Raw genomic sequence first — 25,748 nt, forward strand, 5'->3', positions numbered from 1 at the left:
CTCAAATTCGACAGGCAGGCTCGGTTTAACGTACTGAGCAAGAATATATCTTAAGTTTTCAGTTTCGACCCCGTTTGGTCACCGAAAACTGTGCCGAACTGTAATCTTTAGTAGATAGCAGTTCGATTTTATTCTCCACCTTCCGGGTGTCAGAATGGGCTGAAACTTTAAATCTAGCCTCATAAAAATAATTCTGACATATCCTCCAGTTTTCATAATTTTCTGACACTGTGCATTTTCTGCTAATTTATCTGCCCCATTCCTCACAGAAAATTCTAAATCTTCGGTTTTCGCTCCGATTTCAGCACAGGTCATTTCCAACTTATACTTTACTTCTATGAGTCCAATAAAATAGTATCTCACACTATTTTTATTTATATTTATTTTTATAATAAACTCCGACATACTATCCTACCGTAACTTCCTATTTTCAGAAGTTCGGTATCCTACAGTATCAGTGCGAATGTTCTCCAGTTGCTTTCACATCCACTAGATGTTGTCGTTTGAGATAAAACATGCACATTAATCTTTTTAAATGCTTTGCTAAATCTATCATATTATAGCCACCACTCAGTTGTCCATAGAGATGTCAACGGGTCGGATTCGGGGCGGATTTTTAAAAACCCGAACCCGAACCCGACTCCAAACCCGAGACCCGAACCCGAACCCGAACCCGACGGATTTTAAAAATCCATATCCAAACCCAAACCCGACCAAAAATTCGAAACCCGAACCCGAACCAGAACCCGAAAATTTGAATCCGAAATAATTATTTCTTTTTTCAATATTTCAAAATATATTATATTAAATTTAAATTTTTAAAATACAAATTCAAATATAACATCAAATTTTTATATATATATATATATATATATATATATATATATTATATATAATACAAAATAAATTCGGGTTCGGGTCGGGTTCGGGTTTGGGTCGGGTACAATCAAAATCCATATCCGAATCCATATCCGTCGGGTTTTTATTTTTTATATCCATATCCAAATCCATATTCATATCCATCGGATATATCCGTTTCATTCGAGTTCGGGTTCGGATAAAATTTCGGGTATCCATACCCATTGACATCCCTAGTTGTCCAATTAAAAATTAAAATTATATCAAATTAGGTTTATCGTTAGATATAAAACGTCTAAATTATTTACTTATTGGGATCGGTGTTGTGTCTCCCATTAATTGCACCCACTTTGCCAAAAGTTTCAGAGGATTCACGAATATTTTTTCCTTTAGTATGATAGAGTAATAATGAGCAATCATCATATTAACATCTAGTAAATTAATAATACATTGAAAAAGCTATTGTATCTCATTTATGGCAAGAGCGGCATGCGTTGGATCTCTCTCCGATCTATTGATGACATTTCGTAATGCCTTTAACAATTCATCATCAAACCTAAGATTATAATGATGGTGGTACGGCGAATTAAGATAATAACCTATCATTAAGAGAAGAAATCACTCCATCAACAATGCAAGAATATAAATTGAATGATCAATTGAATGCAAGAATACAACGTCTGTTATGCCTCGGGTTTGGGGCCTGACAATTTTACACTAATATTGAGCTCTCATTTGACTATATAGCTTTTTAGTCAATTCACGCTCCTTTGCGCTTTATACTTAGATTTATTGGTGATGAATTTCACATATAACATTTTGTTTTCTATGATTTTCTTTTTGCGCAGCTGCCTTCTGTGAACATAATGCTACTTCACATCAAGTGTGTGGTCCTGTGATATTTCGGGTCATTTATGTGGGCAAAGAGTTGCCAAACTCTCATATCGGATTGTCACATAATCAAACGCAGAAGTGACTACTCCAAGATCTTGAAGGAGCTTTCTTGTCCAAACTACCTCCTCAGTTGTAGATGTACAAGCTACAACTTAAATCAATATCGGTACTTACCCGAGTTCTGCAAAACTGAGAGCTATTCAACCCTGCTCTCAAATGAGTTCTGGTACCTCATTTTAGTGCTGGTACTCAACAAAAAACTGTAGTTTTACATATTTCGATCTTCAAAAATCCGTTTTCGTGCTTATTAAGCTCTGAAAACAGGCCTAAGCTCTTGAAACTTCAGTCAAAACTTCTAGAATAGCATAGAATACTATTCTCACACTAGAATCTTGCAATTACTAAAGTTCAGTGTGCTATATTTTTTTTCCAAACTTCTAATGATTTTCAGAACTATTCTTTCCTATTTCTATCTCCTTTTAGTATTCTATTTTTCCAAAAGATGTGAAAGGAATAATGACCCCAAAGCGGATAAAAAATCATCTAGGGGTAAGGGTAAAGAACTTGAGATTTAGAATTTGAGATTTAAGGCATAAAAATAGGAGGACACATTGCAAGAAAGAAAAAGATTAACATCATATTATTAAAATTTTAGATCGCAACCAATGTTTCTAATTCAACAGTTTGACTCTGAAATAATAGATCTTCATGTAGAAAAATTTGAATATTTAGAATATGTCAGTTCTTTATTAGTTTAGTTTTATACTTACGACTTAAGGTGAAACCATTTGGTGTAGAAAAATAACAGTTATGAGATTTATGAATTCTCATAAAGCATGTAATATTGTAAATAATTGGCAAATTATATTATTATTATATATATACATAAAAATAATTATGCATATTCTTATCTTAAGCATACTAAATGAAAAAATAGAAAAAATCATTTAATTTCACTTAACTAAGTAAATTTATAGACAACAGAGATGCATGTAATAGATATTTTATAAGAAACTGTAATCGATAATTTGTAATTAAGAAACTTTCTTTTGTTGGCATGTAAATTACCCGAGTGTTGACATGGTGTCCTCTTGCTGTTTTCTGGTCCATTGGAGACCTATGAGATCACATTAAAATGGATAAAAAAACTACATTTTGGATACTTCAAATATCTGGAAGAAAACGTTGATTCTTAGCCAAGGTGCCATCCCTCATTAGCATACCGCTCATGTAAAATGTTGTGTAAATTTATATTTAGTAGTTATTTTCATTGTTTTCTAATGTTCCACTTTCAGGTTACATATGTGATGAGCAAGCAACTGCATCTACCTTGGATTCTGAAGGCTGGTTGAAGACGGGTGACCTTTGCTACTTCGATGACGATGGTTTTCTTTTCATTGTTGATAGGTTAAAGGAGTTGATAAAGTATAAAGCATATCAGGTATAAAGTAAAAATCTGAAAGCTGCTGATTGCCTATACAGCAATTGCAAGTCGCACTTAATACATTGTTTTTGATACATCAATTGTTCCATGTTTCAGGTGCCTCCAGCTGAATTGGAGCGTATACTGCAATCCCATAAAGAAATTGCTGATGCTGCAGTCATTCCGTATGTATCTAGGACAACTAACACAGATTTCTGTTTTTGAAGTCTAAACAATACTGAGTTCATAGTAATCTTCATTTTTCTCCATCATGCTGCTTTTTCTATTTTTGTCTCCTAGGCGATGATGAATGTTCTGACATAAACAGCTGAAGGTTATAACTTCCGATATAAAAACAAAAGGAAGAGGTATATGCCGGAAATGGGGCTAACCGAATGCCGTAATGCTATAAGAAGCTTTTTTACTAGGATTGTTAAACTACATGTTTCACGAGAAGACAGTGATAGACTACAAACCACAAGATTCCTGTATAAGGATTTCCATGCTTTTGATAGGATCACGTACTATGTTGTCATAGGAAGTTTCTTTATAGTTTTATGCGAGTAAAACATGAAATAGCACATAGAGATGTAAGATCCTAACATAGTGAAATAAAACCAACTTAGATGTTTGGCTAGGAGTTTCTTACTCTGGAGATAAATATAATAGAATAGAAAAAGTTGGAATTTTTATTTTTGAGTAATATTTCTTTTGGACAAAATATTAGGTAAGCGTCAGGAGTGACAAACTAAAAGAGTGCAATGGAAATCAATTTAGATGGCCTAAGCATGTAAGACGAACACATAAGAGACAGAAAATGTTGAATTTTCTACACCATTAAAAAAAGATTAATAAAATAAAACAGATGAAGTTTCTATGGAGGAGTACATGAAAGATTCATAACATAGACAGAAGTCATGGGATAGAATGTGGAAAAGATTTTGGCAGACCACGAATTTATAGTTCAAATACATAGCAGTGATCATAGGAAAAATGCCCGTTTCTATTGCTGAAGTTACGATTTCACTTCTGCCAAAGGCTTATTTTTATTAGTTATTGTAGAAGTTTTTAAGATTATTTATATAATGGCCTAGCTGATGCAAACCTAGAGGTTGCCAAAACTGAATTTTTAACTTTGTTTTTGTGTAAAGGTATTCTTGAAATAAATAAACTAGGTTCAATTTATCGATTCCGGCGAACTTACTATGTAAACCAAGGAAGCAAAAATTTCAGCAAGACGGAAAATTAAAATCAAATTGAAGCAATACTAAGATGGTGATAAACTTTCAATATATGAGATAATAACAACCAACTAAAAATACATATAATAGTTCCACAAAGGTAAATTCTTTTTATTGGACTTGCAAGTTTTTAGATTTGGTTGTTTTAGATTTGGTTGTTTTGGCAAATATGGTTAGATTGGAAATGTGTAATGACCCGACCCACTAGCAATAATAATTCGTTGGGGCTAGATCTTCGGCTCAACTACTTAAGCCCAATTATTACTACTAGGGTGTGAGGACTCATGTATACCAATTAGAATCGTTTTTCTATCCGATGTGGGAATATTTGGGCGTTACAGACTCCCCCCATTTAGATCCTGACGTTCTCGTCGGGTCCAAACCAGATCATAGACATATAGACCAGAATTATTAGGCGATGTATGATTCTAGAGGTGGCTCATACGGATTCAAGAGGTGGCTCCCGTGGATGAAGGCATAGTCGAACAACATAAGTTATTGTGTTTTTGTGGTTTGCTTTATTTTGTATGTTTGCTCTTGTGTTTGCTCTCCATTGGATGTTTGTGGGGTATGGGTTGTGATACGCCCACCAAGTGTTTGTGAAATTGCTACTAATAACTTTCATCTTTAGTTTGGAACAATTGGTACTAGAGCTTGATTGATGGTTACTTAGCATTTATTTATGGTCGTTAACTCATATTTCCGATAAAGAAAGCAAGATAATTTGAGAGGTTGAATGAGAGAAAGTGGCCTATATGGAAAAACATGATTGAGGGTTAGTTGAAAAAGACCTTTATTTACCAATATTGGAGAAAAGTGCATAGCCATCATGAATGGGATCTACTTGACCAAAAATATTTGGCGGCGATTAGGCTATGTATTTCAGCATTGACATTGTTTGATGTTTATCAATGCAATTTCCTGGTTGTCGGAGACTTTGGAGCAATTGTTTGAACAAGCTTTCGGTGTGAACTGTGAACAAGATGCATGTAATGAAAGGCTCTTTCTCTTGAAAATGCAATAAGACTACTATTCACAAGCATGTGAGTGAGGTCAACTTTATTGTAGCGCAATTCTAGTCTTTCAAAATCAACCTTGATGTAAAATCCTTTGTTTACTCCTTTTGAGTTCCTTATCTTCAAGTTGGGAAATTTGATTTGCTTTACAAGATACGTGATAGAAACATGATGGAAATAAGTGAGTTGAATCCGCCTAGGGATGTAAAACGGGCCGGGCGGCCCATGCCCGGCACGACTGCGGGCCGGGCCTAGCCCGACACGATTACTGTAGCATCCGTGTCGNCTGCGGGCCGGGCCTAGCCCGGGATGGCTACTATAGCAGATGTGCCGGGCCGGGCTAGGCCGGTTCTTCGGGCCGTGCCGGGCTGAGATTTTGCGACCCGCAGGCCCGACACGGCACGGCCCGTGTCGGGCCTGGGCAGTGCCGGGTGATGCGCACCAGGCCCTGTTTCAGACTTATACCCGTCGCCGAAAACTCAATATCTGGCTTGATGACGTGATCGCACCATGATTCAAACATTGGGTGCGACTTGAGTTCGAGCCGGATTTGCATGAGGATAGGTTTAGATATTTTAGTTATAGAGATATTTTAAATATTATTTTCTGTTTTAGATTTTTTTTAGATTTACTTGAATATTGGAATTTTAGGTAAGAACGTTTATCGGTTTGTTTCAAGTTGTTAGTACAAAACTCTATGAATTAGGTAGGACTCCAGATATTCAAACTCTTTTGGAAGCATCTGATAAGGAAATTGTGGTTTTATCTCAAAAAAGATGACATAGTTAGGCAAGTAAGCAAGTAAATTCTATGTGCCTTGAAGCAAATCTTAACCTTCAAACTAACACATTTTTGTTATTCTATTTACTTCAAGATTGAAGTGAAATGATTCAAAAAGTAGGATGATGGTTGATCTTTCTCCTTTATGTAACATGGTAGGTATCCTGATGAAGAAGCTGGACAAATACCAATGGCTTTTATTGTAAAACAACAAGGTAGCACCCTCACCGCACAGCAAGCCATGGATTTTGTTGCGAAACAGGTACGTGCTGTTTTATCATTTTTATGTTGTTCTATATATCACCTTCTCAATTTTTTTCCTCCAAGATTGTCTCGGTGGTTTCAACACAATGAATTGGCTAAAATGCAGAAAAACTCTTATAAATGTCCGCTTTTCTACTTTACCTCCTGTCTTTTAAAAACTCCTATTTTGCCCCTTTAAATTTAGAGGTGTATCACTTAACTCAGCAATATTATAATTTCGTCACTATTCTGTTGATAAATTGTATAGTACAGCTAAGAAACTTACTTACATACTCATTAAATTTAGAGGTGTATCACTTAACTCGGCAATATTATAATTTCGTCACTATTCTGTGGATAAATTGTATAGTACAGCTAAGAAACTTACTTACATACTCATTATATCCTTAAAAATGGTGGGAATGCATAAGCATCTTATATTTTCTTTCAAATAAGATAATTTTTGACAGAGATCGCTGGATATTTACTAATTTACTTTCCTTTTTTCGTCATTTCTAAGGATAAAATAAGTATATAACGATGTTAAGTGCTGCAACTTAACATTTTAAGGGGGTAAAATATAGATTTTTAACAGACATGAGGCTAAGATGCAAAAGCAGATATTTATAGGGGGTTTTATGTATTTTAGCCGAATGAGTTTTCTTTATCTTCTCTCGTCGGGACCTTGAGTAGAATTTGTGGATTTCCTAAAGCTAATATAGCCTGTGCAACTGTCCTCAAATTTTTTTTTTTGAAATGAGATCCTTTGTGCTACTTACTGAAGATCCTACTGTAATACAAAACTTTTTTCTCTCTCAAAATAAAAAAAAGGAAAAACTGATAATATTATGTTGTTAACTACAGCGAAAAGTTATGTAATAACTCTTGTTTTCATTCCTTAAAAGTAGTTACCGACTCAGCTCACACACTGCCCTTCCTTTGGTCTTTGACATTCGGTGAGTTCAAAACTTCCTTTTACTATTTCGAGACCAAACAAATTCTAGAAAGTAAACAGTGTCATCTTCTTGCAACAGGTTGCGCCTTACAAGAAAATCCGCCGTGTTGCCTTTGTCAATTCTATTCCAAAATCAGCTGCTGGGAAGATTTTGAGAAGAGAGCTTGTTGACTATGCACTATTGATTCCGTCTTCCAACCTTTGAATGGTGTCATTTCATTGCAGGTGCTTGTCAGCTCCGAAGACATTGTAAGTTTGCTTATGGTTGTCATTGTTTTTTTGGGGCTTAACAAGCGTTATATATATAGAGCTAGGCTCTTATAATATTCATAGTACTGGGGTTCCGGTATTAAAGTCTCGTTTCAACCTTAGAATGTTCAAATTAATGATCCACACCATTAAAACTGATATAGGGTATTTAAAGTTTTTAGAAATAAAATTTTATATTTTTTTGTCATAGTTTATTCTATAATCAAACCGTTTCAAAATTATCAATTTCCAATGGCTACTATGACGAGTTTGTAGTTTAAAGGCGTAGAAGAATCTAAATTTATTCAAATTTTGTTAGAAAATATTTTAAACTATTTAGATTAAGGTTAACATCCTTAATCTTGAATTCAAAAGTCCTATACTTAAATTTCAAAGATCGTTCAATTTTCACCATTCATTATAACATAATTACTTGCTAAGTAAACGCTATCGAAAAAAATTAAAATTTTATTTCTAAGAACTTCATATACCCTAGATCATATTTAATGGTGTGGATCGTTGATTTGAATACCCAAAAATCGATAACGAGACTATAGTACCAGAGCTGCGATACTATAAGAAGTATCATAGCCTCGTTATATATATATATATATATATATATATATATATATATATATATATATATATATAGAATTCAGCTCCTATACTTTATAAAAAGTATTAGTTATTGGTGCTTGTAGTTTTGTAGCCTTCGGATGAAGATTTGGAGAGTTAGGATAGTAGGGGTCCACTAGGGTTGAGTGGGTGTGTCACGGCCCACGACCACGCCTATTACAGCGCCGAACAGACACGGTTTTTCCTGTACCGCGGACAGAGTCTTCCCTGTACTGTTCAAGGCCCAACAAACAGTACAATACAAAAGGTTCCAAACAGAAACAATATTCGTACACTGATTGCATAATGGAAGGTATCAAACAACATAAACACCTAAGTTATTACATGCATTCACATTCATACATTTTTACAACTCAATTACAATTTGCTTCCAGCCAAAAGCAACCTAAGTTATTACATCATTTATATCTTTAATGCATTTTTGTTCTTTTAATTCACTACGCCCCTGAGCTATGTCGACTCGGGGTACTGCTATCTCTGGTCTCTGGGGGTAGGGCACTACCTACGGAGCTACGCCCTTGCCTTGCGCCGCCGCGCCGCTCACGTGCGAACCTGTAACACCCCAAAGCAACGTGGGATGAGAACCAACTCCATGATTCCCAGTGGGTACGGCCACCCAAGGAAAAAGCTCGACCAACAGGTCCAAATGAGGCAAACTGCAGGTTAGTTTAATAAACAGATAGATATGATATCTAGAGTATGCAACTAACGATACCATGCTTTGCCTAACAAATGCAACAATGCTATGCTATATGCAAATCATGCAATAATGCAACTATACAACCAATTAGTAGTTCATTCGATACTACTTCCAATCCTGCTAACCATAGCTCATCCAATTGACTTCTAAGTTTTTCCTCTATCTTAGATTCCTGTCAATCTCAATTCTATTCATAAGGTTTCGTCTACTTTTACGAGCTATCCACCCGACTCGGTGTTGAGTCAATCATCTGCGGAGTACCGCACAAAGCCAGGCTCGAGGCGAAGGACGTCTCACTTGCACCTCAGCCTTAAATCCACTCAACTAGGATACCGAATCCACTCTATAGCTCATGTACTTGTCACCCAATCACTTGGCTAACCCGAAGGGTCGCCACCAACTCACGTCTCAAAGTCTCATAGGGGAAGAGTCTTTAATCGCTCGGCTACCTCCGAGACCGCCTGCGGACAGCTAGCTACTGTCTGGACAGCTCACGACCGCCCCTCATGTGACCAAACTCCGGAGAGCACAGCTTGTGTGGAGCGACCACCACAAGCGCAGACAGGCTATGTGAGTATGATGATCCAATCCTCGTCAACTGAGGTTATCCTGTTAACTAGGGTCATCATCAACATGGAATCAATGTGTTCCTATACTCATCATCCTAGTGTTTCAACTACACTAAGTTCTTATATCATACATCATGACCTATGTTAAGTGTCTCGTCTGTACTAGGTCCTATGCCACTCACCTAGATCCAAGTGACTCTAGGTTCAATGCCCTCATCACACAACCTAGGTTTAATTAACTCTAGGTTCAATCCACAATCTATGTTCACGACACTAGATTCGATNGCGTTAGTCCATGGGCAAGTACGTTAGCCCCTTCATGTGACAAAACTCCCGAGTGCACAGCTTGTGTGGAGCGACCACGACAAGCGCAGACAGGCTATGTGAGTATGATCCAATCCTCGCCAACTGAGGATACCCTGTCAACTAGGGTCATCATCAACATGGAATCAATGTCATTCTTCCTAGATCTTGCTTCTAGGTTCACTTGTTCAACCTATGTTCACGACACTAGGTTAATGCCACTCGATCTATTCAATACCTAATTGTCCACATCGAGTTTCTATAAACATCCACATTATCAACATGCATATTATACTTAGCCTTTTCTCATTATGTCACTATGTGTAACCCCCGAGATCTCGGTGAAATATTGTGGACTTTAGCCAAATTGACTAAAGTACTCGAAAGGATTGGTTGGACGCGATCCCTTAACATCCCAACCATGTTAGAAGGTTAAAAATGAGTTCTAAAAGAGTTGGAATGGTTTTAGCGTTGTTCGGTACGAAATAGAATCGAAAACGAGCTAAAACTGCATTCTGGAGCATTGTGTACCGGTACAGGTTGATGGCTGTACCGGTACAGCAAGCGACCTGAAGAAAAGGCTACTCTCGGATTTGGGCTGGAAAAAGGCTGTGTATCGGTGACAGGATTTCGTGTACCGGTACAGTGCACCGTGGACCACAGAAAAAGGCTGTTGTACCGGTGACAGGAACCCGTGTACCGGTACGGCGCACTGTGGACCGCAGGTGCAGCCTGCTACCGAATTAGAGAGTTGGAGGGCCTAACTGCAATTGTAGCAGCCCAAATAAGACCCAAACCCTCTCCTCTCTTCACAGCAACAAGGAGATCTCTCTCTCCCTCATTTTCTCTCTCTAGAGAGCTCTCCAAGAGGTGGATTTGGAGGAGTAGCTTGAGGGATTTGAGGCTTTTGGAAGCTTGGGAGTTCTCCAACAAGAAGAACCTTGGATAGCATTGTGGCTAAGGTGAGGTTCCGTGCAAGAGTGGGTCTAGGGTTTGGTTTTATGCCCTAGAACTCATGGTTTTGGCTCTTTTGCATATGTAGAAACCCTCTAGAGTCTTGAGAACATATGAAAACCATGGTTTCTCAAAGTCCTCTCATGGTGAACTTCTAGGGTTCATATTTGATGCCCTAGAAATGGTTCAAATGGTTTAGAAACGAGATTAGAGAGCTTCTTGGGTGGTTCTAAGCTTGATTATGCTTAGCAACGAGATCAATCCTAAGAAATTTAATTATGACTTGGTTAGGGCACCAAATTTAGGGCTTTTGCCACCGGGTGTTTCTAAGAAAAATTGGCCTTGTAGAAACCTAATTGGGGACCTAACGAATGCGTTGAAACGCTCGGTTCGGCAATCCGACGAACGTACGCGAAGTTATTGACGAAACGGTCGGTTTTGGTACAGATAGCCGCAGCACGTGGAATAAAGGTCTAAAAATCATGAGATCGGAACTGGAGCACATTGGAGTCAAGGAATAAACTCCGGAAAAGACGGATCGCGGTTCGGAGGTCGTTTGGAAGTCGCGCAAGAGTTCGGGCCAAACCGAGCAACGGTTGCCACGGGAGGCCGATTGCAAATGACTACAAGCAATCGGAGCGCGAGTTAAGGTGGGTTGGTTTACTGAAGCGACTAGGTCGCCTTTATGCCTAAGAAATCAAGAATCCATGTTGATGCATATAAATGTAAATGAAGCATGTAAATAATGCAAGTAGCTAAATAATGCATGTTGATAGTGTGATGTAAATGAGATATAGAATGCACTATGAGCAAGTTGAATAAAGCTAGATAATTATGTGAATGCATGTAAGCATAATGCATAGAATGAAAGGCATATTGATGACATAAGTTAAAATGAGATATAGAATGCATGATGAACAAGTTATATAATGCTACATAATTACATGAATGCATGTGAACATAATAGATAGAATGCATGTTGACATTGTGAGACTAAATGTGCATGAAAACTAAGTTGATAACCCTAGAATGATTAAAGTAAATGATGCTATGTTAAGGTATAGATGATGAGCATGATATGAAAATAGTACATGCAAGTACATGGTAAGAATGCTAAGAAAAGGACAACAAGTATAGGTGGACATGAATCAACCTATAGATCGAGTGGCATAAATCCTAGTGTCAAGAACATAGGTTAAATAAGAATGATGCCAAACCTAACGTAAGGAACATAGGTTGTGATATAAAGGTGCTTAACCTAGAGTCAAGTGAACTTAGGTTGGAAAGAATAATAATCCTAGTGTAATAAACCTAGGTTAAGAATGTGAAAGCAATAAACCTAATGGGCTAATTTAGGTTGAGTAAAGGCTTAGACCTAGAGTGGTCAGTTCCATAGGGTTAAGACCAACCCTTGGTTAATGTGATATGGATTCCGGAATCTCAAAGCTTGCTGATACACCCAAAGTGGTGTCGGGTGTGTGCGACGATTTCGCCACCCAGGGGCTAGAGAACCATTGTCGTGGCGTGTGTGCGATGATTTTGCCGCTGGATGGTTAGCCAGTTTGTGGATCCTACCGCCTGTTGACTGAACCACTGTCGTGGCGTGTGTGCGACGATTTCGCCGCCGGGTGGCTAAGTCATTGAACCTAGGCCGTTGTTGGGTGAGGTGCGATTCGTTCGCCGCCAGACGGCTAGGACAGGAGTACGGTGAGCTGTTGCCAGCTGAGGTGCATGTGAGAGTTCCTTCACCTCGAGCTAGACAGTGCGCGGACTATCCGCGATTGATTGACTCAAGACCGAGTCGGGTGGCTTTGTTGACTAAGGTAAAGTGACCTTAGAGTAGAATGCCAAAGGCTAAGATATAGCATGGTTCAAGAATGTTAAGAGTAAAGAATAGCTAAAGAACAAAGAGTGGCTAAAGAATAATGAATAGCTAAAGAAAGGAATAGCTAAGAGCTAAAAGTAAGCATCAAATGGCAAAGAGTAAAGAATGATTAAGAACATAAGTAGTGTTAAAGTAACCTACTTGCATGATTCCAGATATTGCATATTGCATTTCGTGAGGCAGGACATGTATTTCAATTGAATATATATATGTTTTATATTGTTGATCTAACATGTTGCAGTGCCTCGTTAGACCTGTTGGCTGAGCTTGTTCTCTTGGGTGGCTAAACCCACTGAGGACTATGGACAATAGTCTCACCCCCGTGTTGCTGTTTTGGGGGTACAGGTACACACGTGTGCGGCGCGGCGGCGCAAGGCAAGGACGTAGTTCTGCAGATAGCGTCCTACCCAGAGACTGAGATAGCAGTACCCGAGTTGGTGGTCTAGCTTGGGAGGTTTAAAGATAAGAACGAACTTTTGTTTAAGTTGTAATAAGTAAACGATGTGCTGATTATGATTGTATTTGGAGGTTAATTGTAAAAGAAAAATTATGTTGTAAAATGCATCTAAGTTGAATGCTGTAATAACTTAGTAATTTATGTTTTTGATACTTCCTTATGCAATCTATGGTTGAATACTGTTCCTGGTTGGAACCTCTCGTATTGTTTTGATTGCGACGCCTAGGACGTACAGGGAAAATTCTGTCCGTTCGGCGGTCTGTCGGCGGCGCCGCGACCTGGCCAAATTGGCGGGTGGTCGCGGGTCGTGACACTATGCTCCCATCTAGCATGTAGGTTAACATGTCATATGCAAATAACATCTAGCATATATTTCAACATACCAATTTGCCATTATCAACTAGCATGCATTTCTAATGCATCAACATGCAACTATCAACTAGTATACATAATATTTATATGCAATTATCAACAAGCAAGTATTCCCATGATGCTAGCATGCCTATGTTTTCATTTAGCAATTAGGTTCACATGCATAATTCCCTAAACCTATCAATTCGGTTCACATGCATAATTCCCTAGACCTATCAATTAGGTTTACATGCATTATCTTCACCTAGCACACTACAATGCCAACATGTACCTAGCATATATTTCACAAGAGGTTGTCATGCATTTCACTTTGCTTGTCTATATCATGTCACAATGTACTCCTCTAGCTTGTATTCTCACACATCAACATGCAAGTATCACCTAGCATATAATCTCATCATGCATATTCTATCTATATGCTTTAACACATTCATGATGCCATCATGCACATATTCTAATCATGCTAACATGCATATATATCATCCAAGGTGGCTATTACATAATATCTCATGCTTTCACCAATGCAATCAACTACCACTAATATATATGCATCAACGAGAAAGCACATTTCTCTTTGACATGTAGGCGACCTAGTCGCTTCGGTAAGCACAACCCACCTCGATTCGCGTTCCGATTGCTTCGGTAATCTAGAAAGCTATCATTGTTGAGCATCAAAAGCTCACCTCTAAGCTTGTTCCAATGGCCCAAAGAGGAAGAAGAAGTAGAGCTCTTTCTTCAAGCCTTCTCCTCCACCTTCTCCTTCCTTGCTCCACTTTTTAGAGAGAGAGAGGGAGAGTTAGAGAGAGAGTGTTACGATATATTTTATCTATATTAGGATGTTACGATATATTTTATCTATATTAGGATATTGTGTATTATTGCCTTATATAGAGTAGTATCATTGCCTTCTATAGAGTAGGACTATATAATATGTAATCCTAGTTATACTCTTACTATAGTAGTCATTGTTACTATAGTAAGACAATCTCTTGTACTATATATATTCGTTAATACAACTCAAGAGGGCATGCACTTTAGCCCTTCTTTCATGGTATCAGAGCGGGAACCCTAACGTTGGGATATCGATTCATAGCCACCATCTACCATAAATCTCACCTTTTTTCTATAGGTGTCTTTTCTTTTGGTTTTCTGTCTTCCCAGTACTGCTACAGTACTATCGCTATAGTACTGCTATAGTATTATTGCTACAGTACCAACGCTACAGCACCGGCGCTACAGTGCCTCTGCTACAATATTTTCAGCCTTTCTGTGATTCCTCTTTGCTGCTCGGACTGTCCTACTGTTGGTTGCTCGTATCGCTCGGTTCTTTCCTTGGTGCGGTCGATCTTATTTGGTGATAAGTGGTTCCTCTCATGTGGTAGAATTCAGTTTTTATTTTTATTTTTTTATTTACATCCTGTTACGATATATTTTATCTATATTAGGATATTGTGTATTATTGCTTTATATAGAGTAGTATCATTGCCTTCTATAGAGTAGGATTATGTAGTATGTAATTCTAGTTATACTCTTACTATAGTAGTCATCGTTACTATAGTAAGACAATCTCTTGTACTATATATATTCGTTAATACAACTCAAGAGGGCATGCACTTTAGCCCTTCTTTCATGGTATCAGAGTAGGAACCCTAATGTTGGGATATCGATTCACAGCCACCATCTACCATAAATCTCATTTTTTTCTATATGTGTCTTTTCTTTTGGTTTTCTATCTTCCCAGTACTGCTACAATATCATTGCTACAGTACCAACGCTACAGTACCGACGCTACAGTACCGGCGCTACAGTGCCTCTGCTACAGCATTTCTGCTACAATATTTTCAGCCTTTCTGTGATTCCTCTTTGCTCCTCTGGTGCCGCTCGGACTGTAGCGCCTCTGCTACAGCATTTCTGCTACAATATTTTCAGCCTTTCTGTGATTCCTCTTTGCTCCTCTGGTGCCGCTCGGACTGTCCTACTGTTGGTTGCTCGTATCGCTCGATTCTTTCTTTGGTGCGGTCGATCTTATTTGGTGATAAGTGGTTCCTCTCATGTGGTAGAATTTAGGTTCTTTTCTTTTATTTACATCCGCTACATTCTGATTTATCTGTCTTTCTTATCTAGTGGTGGATCCTTATCTTAAGGTAGTAAATATGTCTTCTTTTACCTCAAATTTGCCAATTGTTAATATCAAAACTCTCATACCACTAGAACTCACCGATTCCACATATCTTGTGTGGAAACAAGTCTTTTTTAATGTTCTAGAAAGTTTCGGTGTTACAAAACATGTGAACGGAACTAGTGTTGTGCCTTCTCAGACTATCAATACTGCTGATAAGAAGGAGGTTATAAATCCTGAATATGTGAGTTGGAAAAAGAACGATACTACTATACTTCCATGGATTAATGCCACTTTATCTCTTAGCATATTACATATGGTTGTTTCTAGCTCACCTAAAACTGCATATGATGCTTGGAGAATTATTGAGACATTTTCTTTATAAGACTGCTTCCACGGCTTTTTCTCTAAAGTCTGAATTGCGGAGCATCAAGAAAGGCTCAATGAGCATGAGTGATTACATGCAAAAGATCAAGACGATTGGTAATGCTCTTCAGGCGATTGGTGAAATCGAGTCAGACCATAATTTGGTCATGACTGTTCTTCTAGGGCTACCAGAGGAATATCGAGGTTTTGTTAGTGCTCTAAACACACACAGAAATAAGCCAACTTTTGAACAACTTCGTCTTCTCTTGATGCAAGAAGAAACAGAAGTTTAGCGTCGCACTAGTGTGACTACGTCCTCTGCTATTCCCACTATTGACGGTGAAGCTCTTTATGCCAATCGTGGACGTGGTAATCGTGGAGGCCGTGGAGGTAGATATCGTGGAGGCCGAGGACAACGTGGTAGACACTATTCTGGTCGTGGATCTCCTGGAATCTACCCACAGTCTCAACCCAATTATCCTCAACAATCTTACACTCCAAATCAACAACCATACATTCCGAAGTCCGGCATACAATGTCAGATATGTGGAAAGTTCAATCATTCTGCTCTTCAGTGCAGACAACGCTTCAATCATTCTTTCGCTGCTGATGAAGTTCCTCAGACCTTTGCTGCTATGAACCTTCACGAACCCGGTGAGGAAGTTTGGTATCTGGATACCGGAGCATCAAATCATATAACCGCAAACTCTGGTACGCTAGAAGGTTTCCCTTCCGGGATTTCCTGGGGGGAAAGAAAGGACTTCTTTGTACAGACTCCTTAATCCAGAGAGTGCAGTGCTTGAAAGATATATATTTACAGGAAAAGAAGGAAAATAAAGGCCATTAGAAATATTTGTGGAGTTTGTCTCTATCGCTTGCTTCTTCTGAGGAATGGGGATCCTTTTTTATAGGCAAAAGAGGAGGCGGATTGGGTGAAAAAAACCACGGCGGCACCTGGTTTTTTCAAAACTACGGTTGCCCATGGTTTTTCCACAGTGAAACCATCATGGCGAGGGGCCCATGGTTTTATTCAAAACCGGAAGCAGAGGAGGTTTTGGCGTAATCATTCGGTGGGGCCCTTGAACACTTCTGTAAGGAAGTGAATTCTCGAAACTCGAGGATTAGACTTCGGCCAGAATCGACTAGTTGTCGAGTGCGTAGGNCCAACTGTGCCGACGTCTGCTTAGTAATGTTCGGTAATAAGCTGTTCAGGTCTCAAGTCCAGATGGAGTAATATGGATACTCCCTCCTGAAGAAGCGATGTTTGTTGCCCACCAAAATCCAGGACTTAGATTTACCGCTTCCCTCTAAGACGTAATAGAAGTACTAAGCGGTCTTCGTCCGGTAAGCCCCAAAGCATTCTGTATATTCTCTCGAGAGTTCTGGAAGATGACCTTCCCCTACTTCTTTCTGTATTTCTTAGTACAACGCAGAACGCTATAGACGGTTTCTTTGTTCTTGCTTTGTTAAGGGTGAGGACCCGAAGAGGTTGGAGATAGCTAAGGACTCGCATAAACCCGACTGTAAAGCTACCTGAAGTAACTACCCAATGGATGAAGTAGCCCCTCCTCATGATATAACCAACATCAACTGGCCGAGAGGTTCATACGAGTAAAATAAGGCCACCGAGTAGGTATGTGACGCAGGGTTTATCGTGTGAATAAACAGCTCGTACAAAAATTTAAAGTACCATACGGTTGAAGTTAACATTCACTAGCACTAGGCTATAAGTGATCACGAAAAACCTTCCTTAACAAAGCAGAAGTTCCTTGATTTAATACGTACTCAAGTCGGATAGTGGGAGTTAGCCTACCAGTTTGTCTCCATCAGTTGGCTACAAACCTCTGCATAGAGGCTACGAAGAGTCCCGTTGCTGGATTTCTAACCTGGTTTACCGAAGGAACCCGCCTTACCACCATGTTATGATGGAAGGTAAGAAGATGAGTCTATTGAGGTATACTCCGCCAAATACCAGTCGCTGGGGGATGAGATGAGAGCATATAATGGCCCTGATGATTACAAGTAGTACAGCTTCACCTTAATGTTCTAGCCCTATCTTAGAACGCGGAAAACTTCCTTTTAGAGCTTAGGCGGGTTCAAGCTTACTTCGTTGTTCGACTGTTTGTAGCGTGTCTCGCCCACAAACTTTAACCACTATACCACATAGAATCCGAAGTTGGCATAGCTGTTCGAAGCCACTGATAAGCACGGTTAGCGTTCGAAAGAGGTTCTAAAATACCAGGTATATTTTAAAATCTCTCTTAACCCAGACAGCGGATGTTTAACCTCAATGGCGTGCCTAGTTTTTAAGTAGGTCAAAAAGTACAGAGTACGAATTTCTTCTTCTATCCGAGGCTGCTGTATCACCGTAGGGTTAATGGTCTGTAGAGTCTACCTCACGATTTCTAACTTGGATAACGATAAGAGCTAGCGGCTTACCTCTTTGTATTCTTAGCACGACAATGGTTCCATGAACAGGTCACCCGAGTAGATGGTGAGCTTCTGCGGTGCACCCTTTGAACCGTGTTTTAAGTCCTCGCTAAAGGCCTAAAGGTTGGAACTCCCGTTCCAACAAAACCTCCTGCCTCCTCTACTACGCTGGGGTTGAAAAGTAAAATTATTAAAAGAGAAATTTATTTGTTCAAGTTTAAATTTATAGACAATAAATCCTTATATTAATCCCTATCAGTTAATAGAACAATCCTTAACCAATCTTCATCAACTCGAAATATATTACATTGGTCCCGCAATGTTCTTTGATAGTTCATTTTAATAGGGAAAAGGGAGTATAGAACAGGGATGGAGAGTTAAAGAATTAAGAGACCTCCGAGCTAGGGGAGCTTCACTAGCTAGGCTATGCCATCTTGGCATAGTGCTCGAGCGGCTGCTCTCTAGCAGTTCCTCCTCTCTCTCTCCCACCCTCGCCTAATCCCTTTACCCAAAAACTCCCCCAAACTCATCGACTCTCCTTCACCTCCTCAGTCCCCTCTCCGGTCCACTCGACTCCCTCACTCCTAAAAAAATTAAAAGATTTATAAATTTAATAATTAAAATTTTAATTTAATTTTATAATTAAATTAAATTAAATTAAATTTTTAATTTAATTTAAATTAATTAAACACCGTTGAAAAAAATAACGGTAATATCTATTGGTCGCTAAATAAAATAGTGGTGGTATTTATTGATTTATCACCACTGTTTCATTAGTAAATCACCATTTCAGTCATAGCGGTAAAATTCAATTAATTAGCCATCTTTAAAAAAAATAGCGGTAGTATCTATTCTTTTATCACCGCACCGTTGTTTTATCAGTAAATCACCATTTTAATCCTAGCGGTGAAATTTAATTAATTAGTCACCGTTGAAAAAAATAGCGGTGATATCCATTGATATATCACCGCTATTTAAAACAATGGTAGAATAGAAACGGTGGTTATGATGGAAAAGAACATCACGACCTTAGCCTTAGCCTTACTCGCTTAGGGAAACATCCACATAAAAAAAATTGAAAAAATTAATTTTATACTCAAATTTAAATTTTTAATTTAAAAATAAAAATTTTAAATTAAATTTGAACTTAATTTTTAATTTTAAATTAGTTCATAAAGCTTAGATTGAATACTTAAACTTAAATTTAATTTAAAATTATATATATTTCAAAATAAGTTTAAAATAAATTTTGAATTTAATTTAAATACCTAAGTTTAATTTTAAATTTAACATTAAAAGTCAAACTTAAACTTTACATAAAAATATAAAACTTAATAGGTGAGTTGAAGTTTCAAATATAAAAATTTTTTTATCTAAATTTTAAAATTGTAATAAAGTTTTAAAATTACATTTAAAAATTATAAATTAAAAATTAAACTTAAATTTAATTATATAATATTTCTATTTCAATCATATAATTAGACTAATGCAAAAAATATAATGAACTTGGTTTGTGGCTGTTACTCTTACTAAATAAGGCTAAGGCTAAGTCCACTACTTGGTTTGTCTTAATCCGTTACTCAGTAAGGCTAAGGTTAAGGTCGAATAAAGCTAAGGCTAAGACTAAGACTAAGGGCTGAAGCTTAGTTTGTGCGGGATTCAGAGAATATATAGGTTAGTGTAAAGGAAAGCATAAACTACAACCTAATAACTTCAGACTGTTATTCAAGTCGTCGGCCGATAACCTCAGTGTTTGGGAGGTACTGATGTTTTGACAGCGTTGAAATTAAAAGAGAATCGGTTTTTAGAAATCACACAGTATCTTATTTTTCATCAATCTTAATTCTACGAAAATTATATATATATGAATAATTTTCTACGTAATTTTCTACGAAAAAGAAGTCTACTATGAGTAAAATCTCTGAAGAAAACGGATGATCTACTCTTCTAAACCTAATGTGTACAATTTAGCTTAGGTTATTTTAAAATGCACGTCTTTGGTTAATCTTGACATTACCTTTTCAATGTCGAATAAACACCAATTCAGGTTGTAATAGATTTTAATATCAACAATCTATATTTTTATAAATTTGTTGGTAAGATAGAGTTTGTTGGCAACATTAATATTTTCAATTCGACTATCTCTTGCCACAAATTGATAAAAATATACATTGTGAGAGTGAGTGCAGACCCAAGCTCTATAAAGTGTCCGGGTAATGTATCTAAACTTAATTTACCCTCCTACACACTGAGTTTGACTCCTGCAGACTATGATAGACTTTACTGGCAATATGAGATTTTAAAATCGGCTATTTCTGCTATAAATTTATAAAAATATAAATTGTTATCAAACCAAGGTGTTGGTGTTAAGTTAGATAAATTTCAACATGGATAGTTAAATTTTTTTTTTAATTTAAACCAAATGACCACAACCTACAGCTAGTAGGGCTGGGAACTGGGTCAGTTTCTAGAAAGAGCCCTTCGCGCAGCCCCAACTTTGCCGAGGCTTTCTACTGGGAGCTTCACACGCGGGAAAATGACTTGTTGGCTAAGCCGACTACTCCCTAGGTTAGTCGGCCCAGACTTTCGAGATAAGAGAGAAGCCAAGACGGCCTACTCAGCTTACATGCTCCCTTCGGCCCTTGAGCTGGTCCTCTACTCGGCTTGCCGATTTTGTCGTGTTCTAGACCGGCCGGACTTCTCGGCTTTTACTGAAAGATAACTTACTTGGTTATCTTTCATGTCTTTCTCCCCAAAATTAGATGTTGCCTCACTACCGGTACCTCGTCTGTCTGAGGTTCTAAGATTCAATGGTTCGATGACGATCTTTTTCGCCATTTACGTCCTTTCTTTCTACGCCATTTTATTCTCACCAGAAAACAAGCGTCCCCCTTTTCTGGGAAAAAATCCCATAACACTTGAATAAATATCTCAGCGGGGACTCAACCAATATCGGGAACGTACTAGTCGGTAATAGAGGATAATAAAACCTGGTGGAAGTCAGCTAGTCTTGGCAGACATTGACGAACGCCAACGATATTGAGGGAGCTAAAACCATGCCAAGCACAAGGAAGACCACGGGGATTACATGAGAGCCACGTGGCGACTTTGGCGACATGACCATACCTGGGCCACACGGTCGACAAACGCGGCTTAACCGAGTTGTTAACGGGGGAGCCTTCGAAAGCTTCACTGTGAAGCCATCGACCGCAAAAGGTTCCGCGCAAAGTGGAAAACCGTACCAAAATAAACTTAGCGAGCCAAGTTTTAGGGCGGTGACGAAGTTTTTCCCGCACTAGACTCCGTATGAAAAGTTAGGTTAGTTAAAGTTTAGAAGACGCGATCACGGACTGCATTACGTTCTGGGTCACTGAGCTAAAACCAGCAAGTAAAAAAAAAAGGAAATGCCGGGACTAAGTAAGAGCTAAAAACAGAATATACACCGTAATTAATACAGGAGAATTAACGGCGGCAGATAAGTAGTAGTATCGGCTGGAGCCTTGAGCGAAGCTACGCTACCAAGCTGTGCTGCCGAAAAGAAGAAGGGGTTCGAAGTGTAAGAAAAACAGAAAAGATGGAAAAGCAAAGAAGGAGAAGAAAAGACTGCTTTAGAAAAGTAAAGAGGAAGCAGAAGAAGCAGCTTTGGAAAAGTAGAGAAGAAACGGAAAAGGCTGTCAGAAGGAAAGCAGAAGGAAATGAAAGACAAAGACACAAAAAAAAAAGAACAAAGCTCACTACCGCGGTGAAGGCGGCAATGGATGAGCGGGAAGTAACCTAATGTGGAACGAGTTTGGCATAGAAGGGAATCTGGGATGGTCTAACTAGAACCCTGGAAGAAAATGGGTTCTAGGTTGAGGACTCCTAAAAGGAAAGAGGTCACTGCCAGAAGGTAATTACCGACTGAGATAAGTAGAAGTAAGGACCATGAGGAGTCGGAGCTGTCCTTCCTCAGAATCCTGAACCGGCTCGTGGAGTCTACGTATAGATAGAACCAATCTAGCTCAGTTTAGACGAAATACCGCTAAAAACCTTTCTCTAACCCTAAATACTTCGATAGGTCGATAGCGCCTTTGGGGGATATCGACTATTGAAAAACAATCGAAGTCGAGAGACAAAAACCAGGGGACAGAGGTTGTAAAAAGAAAAGTCTCCTCCGGGTGAATGGGGTTGAGAAAAAATACATCGGCGGTAACAACCAAATGCGGGAGTACCGCAATGGGAGAGGTACCGGATATTAGGACTACCACATAGACTAAAACTCCGGGTAGAGCTAGAGTTACTAAACTGAATGAGATTCAAAGAAGCATTCCAACGTCCACTTAGGGGACGAGGCCAGTGGTCATTCCTTGTATGCCGCAAGGAGGACATGACCGATACAGTATTAGAAAAGACGTGAGCAAGCATCTTTTAGTTAGCTCTAAAACAAGGTTAGCGATAACCAAATAGATTGCCGCTATTTAACCGGAACCCCAGGATAAAGGAACGAAAACAAATGTCCTTTTAAAAACTAAGGTAATTCGTCAATGAGAGACCTCTATCACATTGGTAATCGAGTCCAACGCCGTAAAAAACCAAAAACGTTTATAAAAACGTTTAAATAAAAGCATTCAACACGGCTCTTGGAAATCTATACCTAAGCCGACGGGTAAAACTGAGGATACCCGAACGAGAGTTGACGGGAGGCAGCAACTGTAGACCTGTAGGAGAACTAAAAGGGTGAATAAAAAAGCAAAAAATACTAAGCTCAGGAGTGGAAGAGTAAATAACCAGAGGAAACCGACTGGTTCAGTGACCGGAGAGAACCAAAAATCGGTCCATACTTAGAGAAGTTCCACTCGAGCGAAGAAGAGCACGGCCGCTCGTAGAACTACAAACCATAAGAAAAAACCGGGGAGCCCTAAACGTATAACTGAACTTTTGCGTGAGCTTCAACAACGGGTCGTGGCTCCAAATGAGAGGTGTCAAACACCGCGCGGTTAAACCTAAATGTGTCCGTTAGGGACGAGGTCGGTTTGAGAAGTACCGATTATGACAGCAAATAGCGAGCGGATGGTTCTCATATCGGCTGCGGCTAGCCTAAAGTCGGTACCCTTTAGTAGAAGCCGCTAAAAAGTTTAACTGATCGAAGTTCGGCTTAATATGGCCTCATAATCCGAAGGTGATATGGCAATTAACCCTATAGAAAGAGTTCTTGTGGAAAGGAGGGTAATAAAGCGTACGTGTGGCGTTCTGAGCAGTGGGTGAGCCATACGATAGAGTAAATTCCAACTAAAGTTAGTTTTTTTCTCTTTTCTATAGTCAAACTACTTTATAAGTAAGGTGCTTGGGCTATTTCTATCAGTATATCATGAGGAACGGACATTCGTCGGCCACGACACTCTCAGTACGACTCCGCGCCACGGAAACCAGCTTAGGGACAACGGAGGAACTTTCTCTCTACAGGACTTGGTGATCTGCTATCCCCGTATAACAGTGCAGGGCGATAGCGGTTAAACCAGCTAGGCCCGGGCGCGTGTCTGCGGCTTGCTTGTCGTGGAGGAGACAAGCGGGTTCCGAGTTGTTGTTGCTCATGTACATATTTCTTTATTTATTAAGGGTCCTAGTGTAAAGTCATATGTACCGAACGTGCTTCCGTTCGTTGTTGTGTTCACTATCATTTGATTGACATGTTACTTTAAGTGACATTAAATTTTGAAATGTATTGACTTGAACATTGACTTTGTAAATCAATATATGTACGAAAGACATGTAAGTAAATGCACAGAGACATGTAGTTTTACCTACTATGTACTTAATTTGTTCCACCCATGTTGGAGTAGGATAGGAGATCGCAATTAACTCTGCCTCGTCCTGACGTGATAATGCATCAGCAACAGAATTATCAACTCCCTTTTTATAACGAATTTCATAATCATACCCGAGCAGTTTAGCGGTCCACTTCTGCTGCATCTCTGAAGAAACCCTTTGCTCCATCAAATATTTAAGACTACGATGGTCGGTATAGATAATGAAATGCCGTCCTAACAAGTATTGGCGCCACTTGTTGATCGCGTGCAATATCGCCATCATTTCCTTTTCGTACGTCGGGAGAGCACGATGTTTTTCAGAAAGAGCCTTGCTAGTGAAGGCTATTGGTCGACCTTCTTGCATTAGAACACCACCAATCCCAATACCAGAAGCATCACACTCGAGTATAAATGTTGTAGAAAAATTCGGTAGTGCCAAGACTGGGGCCGAGACCATGGCTTCTTTAAGGGCATTAAAGGCCAATGATGCCTCGTCATTCCAATGGAAAGAGTCCTTCTTTAATAAATTCATTAAAGGTGCACTAATCTTGCCGTAATCCTTAACGAATTTTCGGTAGTATCCGGTAAGGCCTAGAAACCCCCGGAGTGCTTTAATGCCTTTTGGTGTAGGCCACTCAGTTATGCAAGCTATTTTTTGAGGATCGGTCGCAACTCCTTCGCGCGATATTATATGCCCCAGAAACTCCACCTGCTGCTGGCCAAAAGAACACTTCGAACGTTTTATAAAAAATTGATTATCCCGAAGAGTTCGAAAAATTACCTCGAGGTGAGATAGATGATCTTCCCAGGACGAACTATAAATTAATATATCATCGAAGAACACCAAAACGAAACGCCGTAAAAAAGGCCTGAATACATCATTCATAAGACTCTGAAAAGTAGACGGAGCATTTGTTAGCCCAAACGGCATAACGAGAAATTCGTAATGCCCCTCGTGCGTTCTGAAGGCCGTTTTAGAAATGTCATCTTCATGCATTCGAACCTGGTGATAACCAGATCGAAGATCAAGTTTAGAAAAATAAGCCGCACCATGTAGCTCATCCAACAATTCATCAATAGTCGGAATGGGAAATTTGTCCTTGATAGTAATATTGTTGAGTGCTCGATAATCAATACACATCCTCCATGAACCGTCTCGCTTTCGCACTAGCAGAACAGGGGATGAATAAGGGCTGTTGCTTGGTCGGATAATGCCATTCGCGAGCATTTCCCTAGATTGCCGCTCGATCTCTCCTTTCTGATAATGAGGGTAACGATAGGGTCGAATGTTTGGGGGTTGACTACCCGAAATGAGAGGAATCCGATGATCATGGGAGCGCCTTGGTGGTAAAGTGGAAGGAAATCCGAAAATACCATCGTAGGCCCTTAAGAGGTCTATCAGATCCGAAGGTAAGGAATCCTCTACCGCTTTCTCCTCTGTCGAGTATAGAGTCATGTATACAGCAGTCTTACTTTTCGTCAGCAGTTTCTCGATCATATAGCCTGCTTACG

At 39.0% G+C, this 25,748-nt stretch overlaps 1 protein-coding gene and 1 long non-coding RNA gene across 10 annotated transcripts in view; both read left to right on the plus strand.

The window, feature by feature from the left end:
- Positions 1-25,748, plus strand: part of LOC109713697 (4-coumarate--CoA ligase-like 5) — a 46,812-nt gene that overhangs the window by 17,018 nt on the left and 4,046 nt on the right. For 3 of the 9 annotated variants that reach the window (XM_020237877.1, XM_020237876.1, XM_020237873.1), the window contains exons 3-6: positions 3,048-3,193; positions 3,293-3,360; positions 6,372-6,474; positions 7,490-7,659. In XM_020237877.1, coding sequence (XP_020093466.1) covers positions 3,048-3,193; positions 3,293-3,360; positions 6,372-6,474; positions 7,490-7,615 — 443 coding nt within the window. In that variant the 3' untranslated portion in view covers positions 7,616-7,659. Of the gene's footprint in view, positions 1-1,706; positions 1,998-3,047; positions 3,194-3,292; positions 3,361-6,371; positions 6,475-7,363; positions 7,412-7,489; positions 7,660-13,051; positions 13,267-25,748 lie in introns of those variants that run through there. The other 6 variants (XM_020237880.1, XM_020237879.1, XM_020237874.1 and 3 more) reach the window with 6 other exon arrangements.
- LOC109713698 lies at positions 6,481-7,207 on the plus strand. Its single transcript, XR_002217147.1, has 2 exons — positions 6,481-6,662; positions 6,765-7,207. It is a non-coding gene; the product is annotated as an uncharacterized LOC109713698 (long non-coding RNA).

Source organism: Ananas comosus, linkage group 8, assembly GCF_001540865.1.
Source record: "Ananas comosus cultivar F153 linkage group 8, ASM154086v1, whole genome shotgun sequence".
Taxonomy (NCBI): Eukaryota; Viridiplantae; Streptophyta; class Magnoliopsida; order Poales; family Bromeliaceae; genus Ananas; species Ananas comosus.